The sequence below is a fragment of the Phoxinus phoxinus genome (assembly GCF_949152265.1).
Source record: "Phoxinus phoxinus genome assembly, chromosome: 20".
Classification (NCBI taxonomy): domain Eukaryota; kingdom Metazoa; phylum Chordata; class Actinopteri; order Cypriniformes; family Leuciscidae; genus Phoxinus; species Phoxinus phoxinus.
This window is the reverse complement of record NC_136895.1, coordinates 17111030-17130415: the sequence shown is the minus strand read 5'-3', so window position 1 is coordinate 17130415 and position 19386 is coordinate 17111030. Positions and strand designations below refer to the sequence as shown.

The 19386-nt window shown below is 37.7% G+C and overlaps 2 protein-coding genes across 5 annotated transcripts in view; one reads left to right on the top strand and one right to left on the bottom strand.

The window, feature by feature from the left end:
- nfia (nuclear factor I/A) overlaps positions 1 to 2582 on the bottom strand; it is a 151646-nt gene extending 149064 nt beyond the window's left edge. For all 4 annotated transcript variants that reach the window (XM_079592157.1, XM_079592159.1, XM_079592158.1 and 1 more), the window contains exon 1: positions 2430 to 2582. In XM_079592157.1, coding sequence (XP_079448283.1) covers positions 2430 to 2530 — 101 coding nt within the window. In that variant the 5' untranslated portion in view covers positions 2531 to 2582. The remainder of the gene's footprint in view (positions 1 to 2429) is intronic.
- Positions 2583 to 3290: 708 nt separating this feature from the next.
- The window catches only part of frem1b (Fras1 related extracellular matrix 1b), a 46449-nt gene continuing 30353 nt past the window's right edge, over positions 3291 to 19386 (top strand). Inside the window, exons 1-3 of the mRNA XM_079592155.1 lie at positions 3291 to 3532; positions 17436 to 17638; positions 18628 to 18968. The gene's annotated coding sequence lies outside the window, so the exon portion shown is untranslated. The remainder of the gene's footprint in view (positions 3533 to 17435; positions 17639 to 18627; positions 18969 to 19386) is intronic.

Sequence of the window (19386 nt, the reverse complement as noted above, 5' to 3'; positions counted from 1 at the left end):
CTGTTTTCGAATTGTAGATATGACAAATTCATTTTCCAAAATAAATCATTCTCTTCATGCACATTTAGCATTTCCACATGCTGGAGTACATCACATCACACTTTGTTAAGCATTACATGCCTCTTTTTTCTTACCTAAACTAAATGCTTTCTGATAGCCTTCATATTTATTTATTTATTTTTACTTTTTGCCAATGTCAAATTAGTAACAGGCTGAAAACACTGGTTTTATTACCTGGCAATGTTCCCAATTTCTAAAAAAAAAAAAAAAAAAGACAAAGTATGCTGAAGAGTGTCAAGATTCAGAGAAAAAACTGCATTTTGGCACACTATGTTCTCATAGATTTCAACTTGGTCTTTCTGTATGGAGACCATTGCGTATCTATCCTAAACAATTTTAAGGAGAAACATCTGAGAGAGAGACTATGTTGATACTTAACTGAAACTCTAACCTGAGCTATAAAATATCAACAAATGTAACATTAAAGTCACAAAGAAACAGAAGTAGCTATTGATCTTTTCTTCCATATTATGATGTACATTCAAATGAAATCGATAAAATAAATGAAATGGAACGAAACGTAGGACAGGGACTTGTTCTATCCTGTGGTTGTTGATTGGATGGAGCTAAATCTGATTATGAACTTGCAGTCGATTGAAAGAAAGTGTTGGGGTTTAAGCAAAAAAAAAAAAAAAATGTTAAGTGTAATTTCAGGAAGACAGAGTTATGAAATTTTGGTTAAAAAAAAAGAGGTTGTAATTGGATAAAAACTTAACAATATTTGTGCTGTAAAAAAAATGTATCCCAAATTCAAAATCATTGATCTAGCAGATAAAAATGTGTAATTTATTATATTCTTGCAATAAATTAAATTATCTACTAGCACGAATAAAATGCTGTGCATGGCCTAAACAAGTTTTAACATCCTAGGAAGTCTAATTCTATAAGCAAAAAAATGCCCAGCAGAGCAAACTTGAGGCATTTGACAAAACCAGGAAGCACTAGTGTTTATTTCCATGCATTCTCCCTTCTGATTGTTGGCAGATGCCATTATGTTCCAGGTTATTAAACTGTAAAGGGAATTGCATGAAGCCAAATAAACAGTTCCTCGTCATCTGTGGTCATGTTAGCATTGATATTACTCGGCTGTTATGTCTGATACCTCAACGGTGTCTTTGAAATGTCACATGCAGGTCTGCTACACTCCAAGACAAGTATTCAAAAGACATGAGAGCTTAAACTACTGTGGACAAGTGATGACAGAAATACTTCCCAATAAGAGACTAACTTGAGAGAAATAGAAGCCCAATGCCACTGTGGAAAACTTCCGCTTGAATTCGCCTGCTAGACAAACGCTAAACAAAGAAAGTAATAGGGACCTGCTGCAAATGCGCTCCACCAATTAGAAACACACCGCATGGTCGTCTGCCCTAGCGCGGTCCAAAATGTTTCAATTTGCCAGAGGAAGCCAGGGAAAACCATCCAATAATGCACCCATTGTTGGAAAAAACCTGTCTGGAATCAATGAGAATGAAATCCAGAACTATTTACTCGAGCTGCAATGCATGTGTCTGGAAAAACACGGCTGTCGATATTCAAGGCGGACATTTGGTGCGAGTGTTTGAATTTAGATTCAAAAAGGTGTGGAAATAACACAATTAAATTTGACAAAAAGTAAGAATGTGAATCGAATGGGACAGCTGGTCCCAATACGCACATATCTGTGTTTATGGTTGATAAAGCCTGTGTGCGTGAAAATGGAATATTGTGCGTGACGGGTGCCAGAAGCGCACAGCCTGAGACTAAGGGCCTGGCAGAGATAAGAAAGTCGAGTAAAGAGAAGAGGCTTGAGCTATGGCCATGAGGACCATCTGCTTGATGCATCTACATGTGGCCAAGATGTGCTATACCAGCTTCACGTTCATTATAATCACACCCAGGCAACTTTTCCTCTAAATATTGGAGTTGATGAATGCCTTTAAAGCGATGGTCATTTTGTTACCAGGTTGACAAGGAAACAAACTCCAAGACAATTAACCCCACGCAACAGATTAATGACTGGTTGGCAGATAACCTTTCTCTGGAAGTGGTTCAGGAGTGTCCTTCAGTGCTATTTATACCCACAAATCTTTAAAGACATCATAATGGATCATTTGAAGGCATTCATCAATTTTGTTAGTGGAAAGTTGATGGCTGAGTCAAGAAAAACATACAACTTTTGAAGGATTTGCTATGTTGCATGAGTACAAAAACTGGGACACTGGAAGAAAAAAAGCCCTGCAGACATTATGAATGGCGGCCAAATGCTGATAAGGTATGCCAAATGCTACAGTGCTGCATCTCCCCAAAACAAGATGTTGTGCCATTCTGCTATTTAAGGCAATAGGCAGTTTGTGTGGTGCAGGGCTCTTGCCCTACAATATACCCGCCTCAGTGATGTCCATCCTGGCACATCATATTTAATCACATAGAATGGCGATGAATGGCGGCCAAAGCTGTCACTGAGATGTCCCATGTCAGCCAGCAGCATCCTCAGCACTGTTGTCTTGACCTTCACTTCCCACTGATTACCCCCTCTCTTCAGTTCTGAAAAAAAATATTTATAAAATGTAATTTATAAAATATTTTAAATTGATATACAATATTATGAGATACAATACATGTTGACATATGACACAAAACATATATTTACATATCTGCCATACCAAACATATTTGAGTTGCCACATATCTTTACATGTTGAAGTAGGCTACTAAAAATATGGTAAAGGTCCAAAAACAGCTAAGTATGATGATGGTACCTTAAAACACGATACTACTATAATATGTTAGGCAAAGTGTACCCACCAACATTCGTCATACATTTAAAATACGATTTAAATTACATGTAATGCTAGTTCAAATAAGTTTGAGCAATATAAATACTGTTGTGCAAATAAATACATCATACCTCAGATATATAACGTCAATTATGCTTTTTACCTCAGTGTAAGCAGGTGACGCGTCGTAGTTGACAAAACGCGAATTTTCTGTCAGGTCAAATAATCACAATAACTTTAGATAAAAAAGATAGCACCTTAAATATAAAAATACGGTCTTAAGATCAATATTTATCTCGCCTATCTCAGTTAATAAACAGTTAAAATACACATTTAACAACATGTACACACACACACTACACACACACACACACCATACAATATTTGACACAGGTGAAAAGTTGTTCTTCACGCGCGACGCGCTTTGTTGTCGCGGGAAAAAGATGTATCGCGCAGGCGCACAAATCCACAATACACCTTTTTCGTAGAGAATATTCCCTTACAAATGCTGTTTGGCTCGGCGTTCCACTAACATTAGTGATAAATTAACATGAAATGATTCGTGATGGTGTCTTAAATGTCCTAGGGAATTAAAAAATAGGCCTACGCAATTTTTACAATTTACAGCCATAAAAAGAATGATTTCCGTAGCGTCGTTAGCTAAAAAACATATCGTGTTACTTAAGTTCTGTGTCGTCATCTTCAAGAATCAAGGTAAATATCCCTTTACAATATGTTATTGTTGTCAAGTTATGCAAAACGTGTGATGTTTGAACTGTGTATGATACAGTTGTGAAAATGCTCATGATGGGGGAAAAAAGGGATGCATGTATGTTTACTGTTGGAAATTGTTAGTGGACAAATTTAATAAACTACTTAGTTTATTTTTAAAGGTAGCCTACCCATAATAAGAAACACACTAGGCTACTGATATTGTAATGATGACCTATGACCTTTCAGGCTGACGAAATAATAATGAATCTGTAGGCCTTCTTGACATAATTTATTAGATGTGATTGAATGGAAAAGTCCATTAGAGTAAACCGAGCTACTGTATCCCAGGCATCAAAAATCGTAGCACACTGTTCCCTGTAGAATAGGGACATCCAGAATTAGAGCACTGTACAGTGATGAATGGAGGCATTAATTGAAAATCGTCACTATAGGTGCACACTGCACAACATATTGAGATTTTGGCAGAGGGCCTTGTGTGCAAGATAAGGTGTGGAGAGAAAAATGAGAGTGAATTTGGAAAAATGGAGAAAGGTGCTGTAGAAAGGAGGGGACAAGAAGGACAGTGGGCAACTGAAGGTGATCACCTGACACACAACTTAAACAAAGGCAAAAACTTGTCAGATTGAAGTCTTTATTTATTTTAATGAGATCACAAGTGTATGTTGTTTGTAGAGTAATTTACAACGGCTTCGAAGAACTCAACCAATTAGAATCAAGGACCGGAAATATGCATTTTTATAAGTTAATGGGTTAGTTCACCAAAAAATTAAAATTCTGTCAATAATTATTCACCCTCATGTTGGTCCAACCCCGTAAGACTTTCGTTCATCTTTTGAACACAAATTAAGATATTTTTGATTAAATCTCATTCTCTCGGTCCAAAAAATTAGTAAAAACATTGTTACAATAGTCCAAGTGACTACAGTGTCTCAACCTTAAGTTTATCAAGTGCCGAGATTGAATACTTTTTGTGCGCAAAAACAAAACAAAAATAACGACTTTATTCAACTATTCATTTTCTTCTGTGTGGGCCTCTGACGTGAGTTCACGAGAGCGCCACGATGCATGCGCGAGAACTGAGAAGATGACGCTCACGGTCATCTAATGGGAAAGTGTAAAAGGTAAACCATTAATTTTGCGGCATTGGTAAGGCGCTTTTACGTTTTCTCGTTGGTTTCTCACGATTCGGACATGCAGGAAATGCACACTTTAGAACCATTTTAAACACTACATCGAGACCCATCTGCGTCATCTTCTCAGTTCTCGCGCATGCGTCGTGGCGCTCTCGTGAACTCACGGTCAGGCCCACACAGAAAGTTTTTGCACACAAAAATTCTCGTCGCTTGATAAACTTAAGGGTGAGCCACAGTAGTCACTTGGACTATTTTTAACGATGTTTTTACTACCTTTTCTGGACCGGCAGAATGAAATTGCCTAGAAGCCTAAAGTTATATAAGGAGTGAGCCAGCTCTCAGATTTCATTAACAATATCGAACTATACGGTTATCCGGACCACACTGTGTCTTTTAGTCCCGTATAGTCATCCCTGATTGGTCTTAACCCCAGTGGCGGGTAGGTTTAGGGGCGGGGTTAGGGGTAGGCCATCGTATGATTGGTCTTAACCCCAGTGACGGGTAGGTTTAGGGACGGGGTTAGGGATAGGCCATCGTATGATTGGTCTTAACCCCAGTGGCGGGTAGGTTTAGGGGCGGGGTTAGGGGTAGGCCATCGTATGATTGGTCTTAACCCCAGTGACGGGTAGGTTTAGGGACGGGGTTAGGGATAGGCCATCGTATGATTGGTCTTAACCCCAGTGACGGGTAGGTTTAGGGACGGGGTTAGGGATAGGCCATCGTATGATTGGTCTTAACCCCAGTAACGGGTAGGTTTAGGGGCGGGGTTAGGGGTAGGCCATAATGTGGTCCGGATAACCTTATAGTACCAAAATATCCTAATTTGTGTTCTGAATATGAACGAAAGTCTTACGGGGTTGGAACAACATGACGGTGAGTAATTACTGACAGAATTTCATTTTTGGGTGAACTAACGTTAACCACTTAAGGGTTAGTTATGTCGGTAACCAAACAGTAACCAAACATTCTTCAAAATATCTTCTTTTGTGTTCAGGTTTGGAACAACTTGTAAATGATAACAGAATTTTTGGGTGAACTATCCCTTTAAGTTTGAGCTCTTTGACTATTGTTATATATTTAGAGCTTGTATTATGTGTGAAATTACCATTTGTTTATTTGTTTTCCCCTGGTGAACTGGTTAAACTATTTCTCTCCATAAAAGTAAATATATTTTAAATATTTTCAAGTAATTTTAAAACAATTTTTTTATATATACGTATACCACATTCAATATTTGGCTATTTTTATTACGGTGAATGCTTATTTTTGACTTCTTTTACTAATTTCTTTGAGCTAACTGAATACTTTTTTTTTTCTTTTTTTTTTTGCAAGGTCGGTCAATTAGTTTTTACAGGGTTCCAAATAATTTAGGAGATTAAACTTGATGTTCCTTGTCACATATACATTAATATGTTGGTGCTTTTTTACATATTGTGACAACTTACGATTGTAATCACACACTACGATTGTATTCCTTTCCAAGTTCAGCTTCTGCACTGCTTGTCAGTGTGGTTTTGAGCGGCTGGTTTACGGACTAAGCCCTGATCACAGCGAACAATGTAGTTTGGCCTTCTCCCTCTTTTGCTATTTAGCATAATTAATTTGATCAGCCTACAGTAAGGCTCAACGCTTTCATGCCTCCTGCCACAGTTAATCATATCCATGTGCTAACTGGACAAATGACAGACTTCACGCTGGACTGGCTGGGACCAAACAATGCAATTAATTTTGTCGTGGTTGGGATCATAACAATAGCTTGCGCTGTTGATGACGAGTAAAGTATTAGAAATTATTATTATTTTTTTTTTTTATCTAATCTACTGTATATACAATATGTTTGTGTAAAAAATAATAGCTACTTTTAGGTTTCGGTTACATAAAATGTTTGCATTTGAATGAATAAGGCTTTTTGCAACCTGTCCATTAACAACAATTTTAATGTCATTTTTTGTAATATTAAGGCAGAAAAATAAAATGCTAATTAAAAGGCTTGAAGTACAGGTGAATTTCTCTGAAATTGATAATATCCGTTTAGAAAGTCTTTTAAAAGTTGTCAGTGCCTCTCAGAGAAGTTCCCGAAGAGTCACGAAATCAAAATATTAAACTTCAAAAATGACAAAATGTCTTTTGAGCTAGTTAAAAAGGTGTTTGTTTTTTGCATATTTAATTGGACAGACATTATGTTTTTCATTTTGGAAATGGAGCGCTGTGGAAACATATGTTCACCAAGCCCCAGCAGATGTCCATCGCAGTGCTGCGGCACAAACCCAGAAAAAGCATGCGGGCATCACAAGCACTTTGAGCTAGTGTGCCACGGGCATGCTTTGCTCTGGCTGTAACATCACCACCGTGCTCGTTTGAGACATTTGCGCTCGACATTTCAAAAAAACGAAGCGCGTCCGAACCTCGCCGAATGCGAAATTGTCATCCGATAAGCATGGCTCAGCAGGGGGGGAAACCGGCGAAACGGGAAATATAGGGAAAGCGATGATGCTAGTATTCACAACATATCCATGCATATGAATAACAGTGGGTGAGAAGGAGAGTCGGCCAGAAAAGAAACAGAATATGGAAGTGTTGCCATCTGCAATGCGTCTCGTGCTTGGCAGCGCCATTCGCTTGCCCCCCTTTCACAGCGAGCGCAGATTAACAGACAAGCAGAGCTGTCTGGCAGTCACACTGGCCTGGTGTAGCGCCGACCCCCCCAGAGACGGCATTAAAAAAGCCTCTGCGCTTTGTGATACTGCCACTGTTCTGAAATAACACCTTTCACAAACCCAAAGGATGGTAGATTTCCAAAATCACCTTTCTGCTTTGACAACAAAAGTGTATTTTAGCTCTCTGATCTGATGTTCCCTGCCGTCTTTGTTGAGTTATGCAAGTTCCTTCAGTGTCTTAAGTTACATAGTGATATTTTTAGCGCCTAAACAAACCTGCTTTAGTTTGTTTTAAGTCTAGTTGACTGGTTTTAGTTGTCCTGGAGAGCTGCCCTAGCACCTTGTTACCTCTATGCAGGCCTTCAGGTCTGGTGTCAGACTCAGGTGGTGACTGCTGGAACAGTCTTGGACTTGGACATCAGGGCCAAGGCTTAAAGAGTGTCACTGCTGGCTCACTGTAAAGTGATTCTTCTTACATCCAGCCGTCCACTCGGTTTAAATGTTAATAGGTGGCATCACTGTCCAAGATCAGTGTTGAGCTGCAGCCTGAGAAACCTAAGGCCTGAAAAGAAAATGCAGATGAGTTACTAAATATTTAACTGAGCTGTGGCTTAGTGGTTGTTGCATGTTCTGTGGCACATCGAGCCTTGGTGCTTATGTGGGAAATGGAGGTTTGAATCGCGGTTGAGATTCCCTCCCCTCCCTCCTCGTTGATCAGTACTAGGCTAGTCGCATATTCATAATTGCGACCACACAGTCTACACTTAAAAAAATAAGCTGTTGAACGAACTTAATTAAATTAAGGAAAACTTTTCCACGAAATTGAATTACATTTTTCCAACAAAATCTAATTTGTTTGAAATGATTTGTTGTAATCTTGTTGTATGAACTTAAATTAATGTTGTCAATCTTGCTAGATAAAGTTTAGTCAGGTTAGTTTTTGTTCTGCCTAAAATCACCAACATTATAATTTTAGCTAATTTGACTCTACAATCAATCTAGATGTTACTAGTCTAGAATAGACTAGAATAGTGTTAATAGTGGATAGAACTATCTAATTAAAACCACTTTTTACATGGTAATATAAAATATTACTTGTGCAGGTCTTCAAGTGTGGTTAAATGCAAATAAAGTGTATACTGAGTGCCCACATCCTAAACACAGTCGCCACTCTTCTGCATAATGGTAACCACAAAATTCAAAAACATTACAGAAAGTCCTTTTCTAACATAACTGAACATTAAACACTAACAATAACTAACAACATCTTTCCATTTACTGAAAAACACATAAAATAACACTTTAATGCCTAAATGTATGCAGTCCCTTGCAAAGCATGCTGGGAACTACATATCCACTGCCCAGTTAGATGTTAAAATGATGAATGTATTTTTCAATCAAATGAATTTAGTAAACTTCCATTTTAAATATATTATGTTGATTGAACACAATTAAATTAAGTTGTGACAAAATATTAAACAATATTAACAAACAAAATACATTTTTTGAGTGTAGTTACAATGTCTACCATTGTAGTGTGTGTGTGTGTGTGTGTGTGTGTGTGTGGGCCTGTAAATATAATAACTGTAGTACTAGTTATATTGCAATTTTACATTCTGCACATCTCTGGCCTGTATACATTGGATTGATTTCAATAACTTTAATGTACTTTGTATGTACTGTGTGCGTGTACCAAGCACTAAGAAAATACAAGCATCGGATCAAGACTCAAGATATTCAATGATTCGACTCGGATCGGGGGCACAAAAAACATGATCGGCACATCCCTAATTGAAATATAATTTTTCCTCCCATCTCATATTTTTTCCATCACCCTGTCCCATTAAGATTCTCCTGGTAAACATTAAAAATGTAGCCATGAGAAATGAGAGTTCAGAATTTTTTGTATGGAGCTTCTATAGCAATGCCTAATTCTCTTCTGGGTTTTAGAAATATGCCTCAATAGGCTTACAACATGCACTCATCTGGGACCAAAATATATAAAAAAAGTTTGGTGATTACGTTTCAGCGACAAAATCTGGCAACAGTTGTGTAATTAAAAGTTCTTCTTTAGCTCAAATCACGCTAAACACTCTATTTTCAGGCACGTGCCATTGATTTTTATACCACTAATCCATTTCCTACCTTTTATAATGTACTTCCATGCTTGCAATGATGTTCATACCAGAATGAAATAAAAGCATTGTCCAACCACTGTTTTACATAATAACCATCCATTATTATGTAAAACACTGTTGGCTCCATGCTATCATTTATACGTTATAAACTGTGGAAAAAAAGTAGTAGAAACTGGACGGCAGCCACTGAGGGTTGTTTTGTAGTGGTGGTCTATGCCCAGAATGCCCTGCAGTTAACAGTTCAAATCACTTTGGAAAGAGACCGTGTGTACCAGTTTATTTGGCAGTCAGTGCTTCAGTACTGTGCTGAATTATGCCCGGTCTGTGAATGATACTCTTAAAAGCTCTTTTATTTATCATTTTAGTCCAGTTGGACAGTATTACAAGCCAATGTAGGGGTTGAAATGATCCTCCCATTGGCTGGCTGTCACAATATGCTTTGCTGCGTGCCTGAATGTCCCTAACGCACGGCATAGGTGATTATGGAAGATTAATGGCGAGTAATGGTACGGTGGACTGTGACTGTGTCGCAGGAGGGATGGCTTCATTAGTTACTGCTCTTAATTAGCGTAATTACCCCAAGCTTGTCCTCTTTAAATGTTCAATTATGCGTCTAAACCGCTCCCTCTGCTCACATCGCTCAACATAGTCACGAAGCAAAACTGTTTGTATTTGGGTCAAAAGTACCTTTTGAACTTTGTTGCTTTCAGAAATGATTATGCTTGCGTAAGACTTTTGATAAAATTAGGCTACTTAATCATTTTTAACTATTCTCTGGCCATGCTCAAGCACTTAAACTTAATTAATTGTAGAATTATTTGAAATGTCTGTTACAGTACATATCGAAATAGACAAATACTTTTTTATTTTTTATTATTCACCATTGAAATTTAAATTCACACGACCAGAGAATGCATTAAAAGGTTATTTTAATTTAATGTTGACAGCGTTTGAATTAGGGAAAGCAACTGAAATATTTCTTTAAAAAGTGCCATTTTCATTTTAGAAGTGCATTGCCGAATTGATCATTTTACTCACCACTTTCACTTAATTACGATATTATGAAAGTACAGTAAATCTAACTAATATATGATGTTTTTATTAAATATTGCATTGAGTATTTTATGAAATATTAGCATAGTAGGAAGGACGTTTTAAAGGTAATGCAGGCCTATTTTTACGAGCATCAGCTTAATATGAGCCTGATTTATCAAGGAGCACATTTGCATTTAGCCAAGCTGAAGCAACAATGGCTGACGTCAGATATTCTCGTACTAATTTTCCTGCTGTTCCACGTTGCGTTCAGACAGATGCTGGGTAATAAGTGGTTAAATTACACGATTAAGGAGAGCTGTCAGCAGTAATGAGTTAACTTCATTAGTACATGTTCTTAATTGGTTATATATTTTTGTAAAGACTCAAATGTCCGCTTTTCTTTCTCTGTCGGTTGTGTATGAACATAAACGCTAAAACGTTTACTCTATTTTGCTCTTTTATGAAATGTCCTAGTTCCTCCTACGTTGGGGTTTAAAGATCAGGGCCACTGTTGGCCTTTGTGTCCACTCGGTCATTTCAACCACCCCTTGTCCTTTAACCTAGATGTGTGCATGAAATATAGCCAAAGGACTCTTTCATACTGGGCATCACAATTTCAGGCCTGAAATTAGCATAGGCCAGCAGATGCTCTTAGCAAGAGCTCAATGGCCTTTCTGAGGTATTGCCTCAGGAGGAAAAAAATAAATTATATTTCCCCCTTTTTTTGGCAAGAACTCTGGATTTTCAAATTTGCGTTTTTGTCTCAAAAATGTCATTAGGTTTCTTTTCTTGCTTTTATAGTGTCATTGATAGGCTGCTGAAGTTATTTGATATTCAGACTAGACTTGGACATATAATGTCTAGATATACATGTTTATTTTATTTTTTTAAGTTGAAAATTGCTTAACTTTTTTTGATGGGTTAAAGCAATGCAAAATCATATTATTGTTATAGCTTATTGATCATATCATTTTTCTACAGTGTTCTCTTCCAGGTCAAAATGATTGCCAAAAATATATTAAATAATTAAAAAGAATTAGGCTTCATTTACATTACATGGTTCAAGTGACCCAATTCAGATTTTTCCTCCCATGTGGCACAGATCGGACATGACCCGTGGACGTGTAAGAAGAAAAAAAGCACATGGATTGATTCTGATATTCTCCAATCGGTTTCAGGCCTCATTCATATGTGAAAATTAATCTGATATGAATCGGATATGTGCATTTGCATCTGCCGTGTAAGCGGACAGATCGGATATCCCAAGGTTTTTTTCTCCATCCTGTCACCTGATGGAGTTTTGGTTCCTTGCCACTGTTGCCTTTATTCACCTTTGTTGCCATTGGGTTCTGGCTTGCTTAGTAGGGGACATTACATTTAACATTTAATTTAATATTCAACAATAATATTGATCTGCCTGCATTGACAGCATTATATGAGAACTGACCTGAGCTGGACGATGACATCACGGTTTTCTCCAGAGCGGCTTTATATATAGATGAACTAAATTAATAACTTTTTTATAACAAAATGAAACATCACTGAACTTATTTAAGCTGGACTGTGACGCTATTTTCTTCTGAAAACAAACTTTGTTGCGTTTTCCTGTTATCACTGTAAAGCTGCTTTGAAACAAACTGTATTGTAAATGTGACTTGACTTGACTGACCAATGTTTTGCTAACCTAAGATGGTGCGGAAAGCATCCATTGCCACAGTTTTTACTTCCTTTCCGGCCTAAGATTTTCCGGATCAGTTCGTCGACCTTTAGGCGTGTATAGTGCAGATATAGAATATGAGTCACTTTTTTAAAAAAGACAAGCTGCTCGTCAAAAAAATTGGATATAAACAACAAATCGGAATTGGGCATCAAGACCTGCAGTGTAAATGCGGCCTTATAACATTTAGCCTAGTTTATCATTTTATCAAACCCTTTTGACAGACTTCTGTTGACTGCTCTTTTTTATTCAGTGAAAGTGAATGGTGAAAAACGGCAAAACAAATTGTGTGTTATATTAAGTTTTATAAAGTTTTCTGAAGTTATTTGTGTGAGAAACAGACCAGAACTTTTGTTTTTATTTATTTATTAAAATATGTGCTATTTCAAATTTTGTGCATCATCTTGTATTTTCCAGTTTTGGAATGACATGAGGATGAGAATTCTTCCAGCAAGTTCATTTTGAAGAGTAGTTTTGTTAACCACAGTGTACAAAGTACACAACCATATCCATGAATTAATGTGAAGCAGGATTATTGCACAATAATATGACCCATTAGTCAATGAAGATGGGGGCTCATTGACTCCTGCACATGACTGCGTATTCACCACATGCTGTATTTATTCCTTCCTTCTTTTTTTCTGGTTAGTTTCACCCCTTCATCTTAAATGCATGCAGGTCAGGTCAACCATCCAGTAATTCCACCAAGACCAAAAAAAAAATCAGAAAAGAAAAGATGCGTCAACCATATGGACGGAACACTAGGGGCTTCGGGCAATGAAGAGGAAGAACCTTTTGCCGGTTCAGCCAAACGAAGCAAGCAGGGTCTCGCAGAACCCCTCCTTTTCCCCAAAAGCCTTCTCTTCCCCCATGGTATCTCACCCTGAAGTGCTGGAGCTCATGAAGACAGTGCACAGGGAAACAAGGAAGGGGGAGGCAGTGCCTGCCAACAGCAGGTGTTGGTCCATCCTTCAGGGAGCAGGCAGCAGGCTGGGTACTGATGTGTGGCGGAGAGAGGGGGCCTGGCAATCTGGTGCGGAATGGTGGAGCGTCTGGATAGGCAGATAGAAAAAGGATTCAGGTTCAGATGTTTAGACAGTCCAACGCCATCAGAATTAGTGTAATCTTGCATTTTTTAAATTGCAAGAACGTGTTGTCACCTTTGAAGTTTTGTGTCAGGAGAAGGCCAGCGTTTTTTCCCTCTTTTTTTTTTTTGGCCCTGGTCACTCTATGCTGGCTGGAGCGCTATCAGGCTTCAGCAGCTCCACTTGAATGCTGCTTCCAACTGGCCACTGCTGCAATCCCATCATCCTCCTCCTGCCTCTAGGTTTGGCGTTTGAGCTAGAAATCGGCCCTTGGCCCTGGTAAAAATACATGGCTTTGTTCTTGTTGTTTCCCTACTTGCCAAATGTTATGTGATGGATATTTGTTTTAGTTTTACAGCTGTAATTTTTTCCCCAATGTTTTTCTATTCAAATATTTTTCAGAATTTTTTCCATCAAAATACTTTATTTAGTGTATGGAGACAGCTATTAGTAGCTATTCGTAAAGAGGGAATTTTCAGAAAATTCTCTGTGACTGTCGGCACTGCAATATTAAACAATTGCATGATTTGGGGGCGGGGCTATCCGTTTGACTGACCAATGGTACTGTAGATGGGGGAGTGTTTGGGAAACCGGTTTGATAATAGTCATTATTTTAGCATGACTTTTATTATAGTGGCACTGAAAAAATTACGCACTTACACTTTAAATGTTTAAATTAGCTGTTAAATTTATAATCTTAAATGTATAGACTATATTTTGCAACAAGTCTTTTGTAGGGTCTATTTTAATGTGACTATAAATCTGTCAGCATATGAAGTAAATGAAGATGTGTTCTTCATTTCTTCAGCAGATCGGATCCTCTGAATTATTGATTTGTTCATAAAGAGTAATTAGATATCAAGCTTCCTTATAATAATGAGATTATTGCAACAATTTAGATTCACTGCAGGCAAGTCATTTAGACTCTTTAAAGGTTCGCACTGTATTCTTTTGTGATTATGCCGTAATTCTTAAGTCTTAGATGATTATTGTTAGGATAAATAAAAATAGACAAGAATACACTAACTAATAAGAGTATATATAGCTCAGATAATTTGAACTTGCAATAATTTTTTGAGAAACATTTGAGTTCTGCTGAGGATATTTGTCTAACATTTTATATGTTTTTAAATGTATAACATATTTTGTTTAAAAGTTGTGTGTATACACTTCCATCCAAAAGTTTGGGGTCTCTAAAAAATTTTGTTTTAATTTTGATCAAAAATACAGTTAAACAGTAATATTGTGAAATGTTATTACAATTTCTAACCGTTTTCTATTTGAATATATTTTTAATTTTCAGCAGTGCCACATGATCCTTCAGAAATCATTCTCATATGATGATTTGCTGCTCAACATACATTTCTTACTATTAATGTTGAAAATATTTTCTCCTTAATATTTTTATTTCATCTTTTAAATTTGATTAATATTTTATTAAATTGTATAATTATTTTTCATTTAAATTATTTGTAGCTTTTAAACTATTTCATCTTGTTAAAATATACATATAATTTTTTTTTAAATGCTCTTCAATGTTTAAAAAAAAGTCAGTATATATTAAAATCTTTGACTTTTGATCACAGACTGCTCAAAAAAGCAGTTTGAAGCATTTTTGAAAAGAGACGCATGAGATGACTAGGGACATTACTGGATTTTTCTGGGCAACAATATAATACTTTTTTCTTTAGGAGAAACCGCTTATTTTAAGATACTACAAGTGGTCTAATTGTTTTCATTTTCTTTCCTATGGGCCTTAAACTCAAAGTGTGACCGGACCGCACATGGCGAAAATATTATTTCTAAACCATAAGTTACGAAAGAAACAGCTTTGTTCTTTTTGTTGTACGACATCTTTGGCTCCACTCGAGACTCGGTGTCATCAAACATTCAGACAAAGGATCTGCACTCAAGACACTGCATGCTATCTCGAGTCATCAACTGAAGACAAGCCATCCGCTCGTTCCAAAATGGCACAGAGAACTAGCGCGGCGTCTTTGGCTTTAGAGTTGTTGTGGCTGTCATGTTCAGCAAGAACCATGTGCTGTGTGTAAGACTGCCATATGATGGGGAACCTGTCCAGCTTGAGATGGCTCTTGTCCCATGTGGGCAAACCAACCCCCCTTAACGTTCCCACTTTAGGCTTGTACGTTTTTTTGTGTTTATTCTCTTTTTTTTTGGTACAGCACATTGACACAACAAACAGAATGGGTTTTTACAGTGATTGTGGCCAGGCTGGTTGTGAACAGTGGCTGGCAGAGAACTCACAGTCTGGATCTGGCTGAGAAACGCTGTGTTTGAGGAGCGAAATCTGTTTCATGTCCGCACAGCTCACAGCCAGGTCTTCAACTGAGGCCAATATCTCCGTTCCCATACTGTCCGGCCACATTCACTGCTGTTTCTTATCTCATCCCGGGCCTTGTGTCTACCTACCTGGGGTGTTACACATGCATGTCCATTTGCAAGCAATACAAATATGCATGGGCATCCAACGTGTCCTATTTATACAATTCCCCTCGCTAAGACGACAACAAAACTTGCGTCTTTGACAACATCTGCTGTTCGTGCCCAAGTTGGGTTTCATGTATATATAATAGATGTGTTAGCTCTCTAAATGCTCAGTGTGTCAGGCAGCAGCTGACGCCTCAGGTGAACTGTGCAGCAGTCAAATAAAATTACATCCGCTCCACACACCTCTGCAGACCGAGAGCGCAGAGACCGAAGCACTTGGCAGAAGTCCGCAAGATGTCTGTAGTACACAACTAGTGCGTTGGGTCGGGAATGAGTGGAAAAAATGTGAAATGCAAAAAATAATTTTTTGATCAAGTCGTGTCCAATCAAACTCTACGGTATTGTGACATATTTGGTTAAAGCAGCCAAATTTGTCAAATGCCAACAATGACAGGTTGCGTGACATGCCCTAGTCCTTGAAAATTATAAACAAAACTATGAAATGTACAAATAAAGACTCCAATAAAAAAGGAATTTAATATTGTGTCCTGAAGCAACCATAAAAGTGTGGTTCCTCACGAAAATGATGTTGATTAATTTTAAAGGGAGTTCATTTTAACACTCAATATTAATGCCCACACTCCCACAGTTCTTTAGAAATATGTTGTTGTTATATAAAAAATGATGAAATATTAAATAACTACAAGTATTTTTATTTGCTTTAATTATCAGTAGTTGTTTGTAGTAAAATTAAGTTAACTTGATCAGTTTTTAGATATAATTTCAATTATTATATATAAATCATACAATTAATACAATATTGTTAATGCAGTAAATAGATACTGGCATATGGTTTGCCTACATTAAATTAAATAAAACCATGTTTTTGTTGTACATAAAAAAAAAAAAAAACTCTTCTGGCAACCAGCCCACCAGAAATTTGACATTATCATTGATACAGTATATTTGCCTTGTAAAATTAATTCGCTGTAGGCAAGACTTCAGAATTAAATAGTGTAATGCAAGGTGGGGACCTGTGACATAAATTAATATATTAATCGTGCAGATCAAATCAGCGTCCTCGTATTTGCATTTCTGAAATGCTAGCCTACTTTAAGCAGATTTAAATTACAAATACCATGAATCCAAACCTTCATGCATGTTAAAGAACTTGGACGTGAACCGAGTTGCTTTCTTGTTTATTGAATCAGAGTCAGACTATAATAGACGGTCTGAATAAATGAAGCACAATCGCAAGGATTCATTCTGCTGCATTGCCAATGAGGTCCAGCAGAGGGAATCCAAATGCAAAACACCTTAATCGAGGTGTGTTCAGAGACTTTATATCGTCTCTTATATCGTTTTTAACTATTTTAGAAGAAGAAAATCTAAATGGAAGCTGTATTTTTAAACTCAAATCATGATCTTGAATATAGCGTTTAATTAAATGACTGAGTATGCAGTTTTTGACTGACACCCTGTCCATGCACATCCGATCGTATAAGATTGCTGTTGTCTGCCTTGTTTTAGCATCAGTCAAAAGCCTCTTTGCATATGAGACCTCCAGGTTACTTGTATATTTTTTGATGTACAGTCAACATGTAATTGATTAAATTAACAGAAACATTTGCATAATTGAGTGGCTTTTATTCTGTATTTCTTATAGGACTTCAGCTAGGCCCAGAGCACATCCTTGGTGTGCGTCAGTGGCCGGTCAGTCATTCGGGCTGTATCTGCTGTCACCTCGCATCAGACTCACTCACTCTGACAGGCGGTATTCAAAACGGGGCGTTTGGACAATGGCCCGAGCTGTCAGAGTAGATGGCAGCGTTCGCTGGGAGGAAGACAGCGACGGGGGTCACCGAAAATGTATGCAAATTTGACATTTCTTCACTCATTTGCATACATGGCCTTCAAATCAGACTGTTTATTTATTTACTTACCCCGAGTGCTCATAGACGTAATTATAATGATAGGATTTGTACATTGTATACGACATGTAGCCATGAATTACTGACATATTATTTGGAGCACATGTTCGCAGTGGTGACTTATAACGGTTTCTCTGAGTCAAAGTCTCGAGTTCATCCTTTCTAGGTCATTTGAAGACAAATATTTCATAGATTGCAGGAACATAATATAAAGAGAAATCAATCCCAGCTAACAAATTTATCTGCTAAAAATGTGGGAACGTTTTTTAAAAGGGTATGATAATGTTAGAACAGGATTCGCCTAACCTTAAGGTTAACATTAAGATTTATCAAGTACAAATAACATCATAATAATTTAGGTCCGTCCGTTCGTGATCGCCTTCCGCGGGTACAATCAGTCCGTTCAACACTATTGACAATAGACAATGGACCTTTTTTTGACCACACCTTAATGAATTATATACGTACATGACAATTAACAAAGATACCTACATTTTATCTTGGTTATTTTTATACACATGATCAGTCTTTTAAGTGTATCAACTGTATTGTTTTTTTCTTTTTATTTAGGGTGAACATATGCTTGTGCTAAAATATTATATTAGATACAGTATATCCCAAAGAAAAACAAAATGTCAGTGGAGTAATGGCTTTTGATGATCTTGCAATTTTGAGCTTGTGATGTATTCTGGTTGTACTGTCTGTATAACATTGTCCTCGCTGTTTTAAATTAGAATGAGTCAGCCTCCTTTCTTTGCATGGACAGCATAACCTAAGAAGCATTTACATTCTGATTGTACACAAATACTCAAGCCACTTGACACCTTGAGACACCCAGCGTCTGGACAGAGATAGCGACTAGGTCACCCAGGCTTGGCAGGCCCAGGCTTGGCTCTCCCACACAATCTGTGCTTGTGGTTTTGGCAGCTCCTCCCACTCCTCCTCCCCTCCCCACCCAGACCCCCTCTTTGCCAGGGCTATGTGTGCTGATCTGAAGTGCCTACCATCCTCCATCGTCTCCAACTGAAGATTACACACCTGTCTGGCATGCGCGAGCAGCCAGGGACAGAGGCAGAGCCATGCGGATGGCAGCCAGCCCTGCTCCCCTGTCCCAGACCGCTCTGATGTCAGCTGGCTGTGAAAGGGAAAGGGTCTTGTACTGACCAGAGACTGTGATTAAGCTTGAACTGGGGGGTGGCCAGAGCTCTGGACCCACGCCACGCTGCCCTTGTCTGCGCAAACCACCCCGCCAAGATTCTCCAGTTCTGGTGAGACCAAATCTGCAACAATAAGTGAGATTGCATTGGTTTATTTATAAACTGTGGACTCGTAACTTGTGGCTAATTGGTTTCCTTTTTATTGAAATGTCCATAATATTCATGATTTTTAAGTTCAAATTTGACCTATTTGCACACTATAGTGTATTACATCAATAAATCTCATCTATGAAAACAATCCTACTATACAATCTAGATTCTTATAATATGTCTTTGCATACAATTAGTATAAGGCCTCTCTGCCTGTATTTTCACCCAGTTACGGAGACTAAATTTAATGCGCTTTACAGAGACAAAGTTTAATGCGCTTTATCTAAGATTTATTCTAACATGTTCCAAAAAACAAAAGCGGAAGCTTTCATCCTCTTTAGGCGGTAAGTGATGAGGCATGACGCTAGGACAGTGGCCA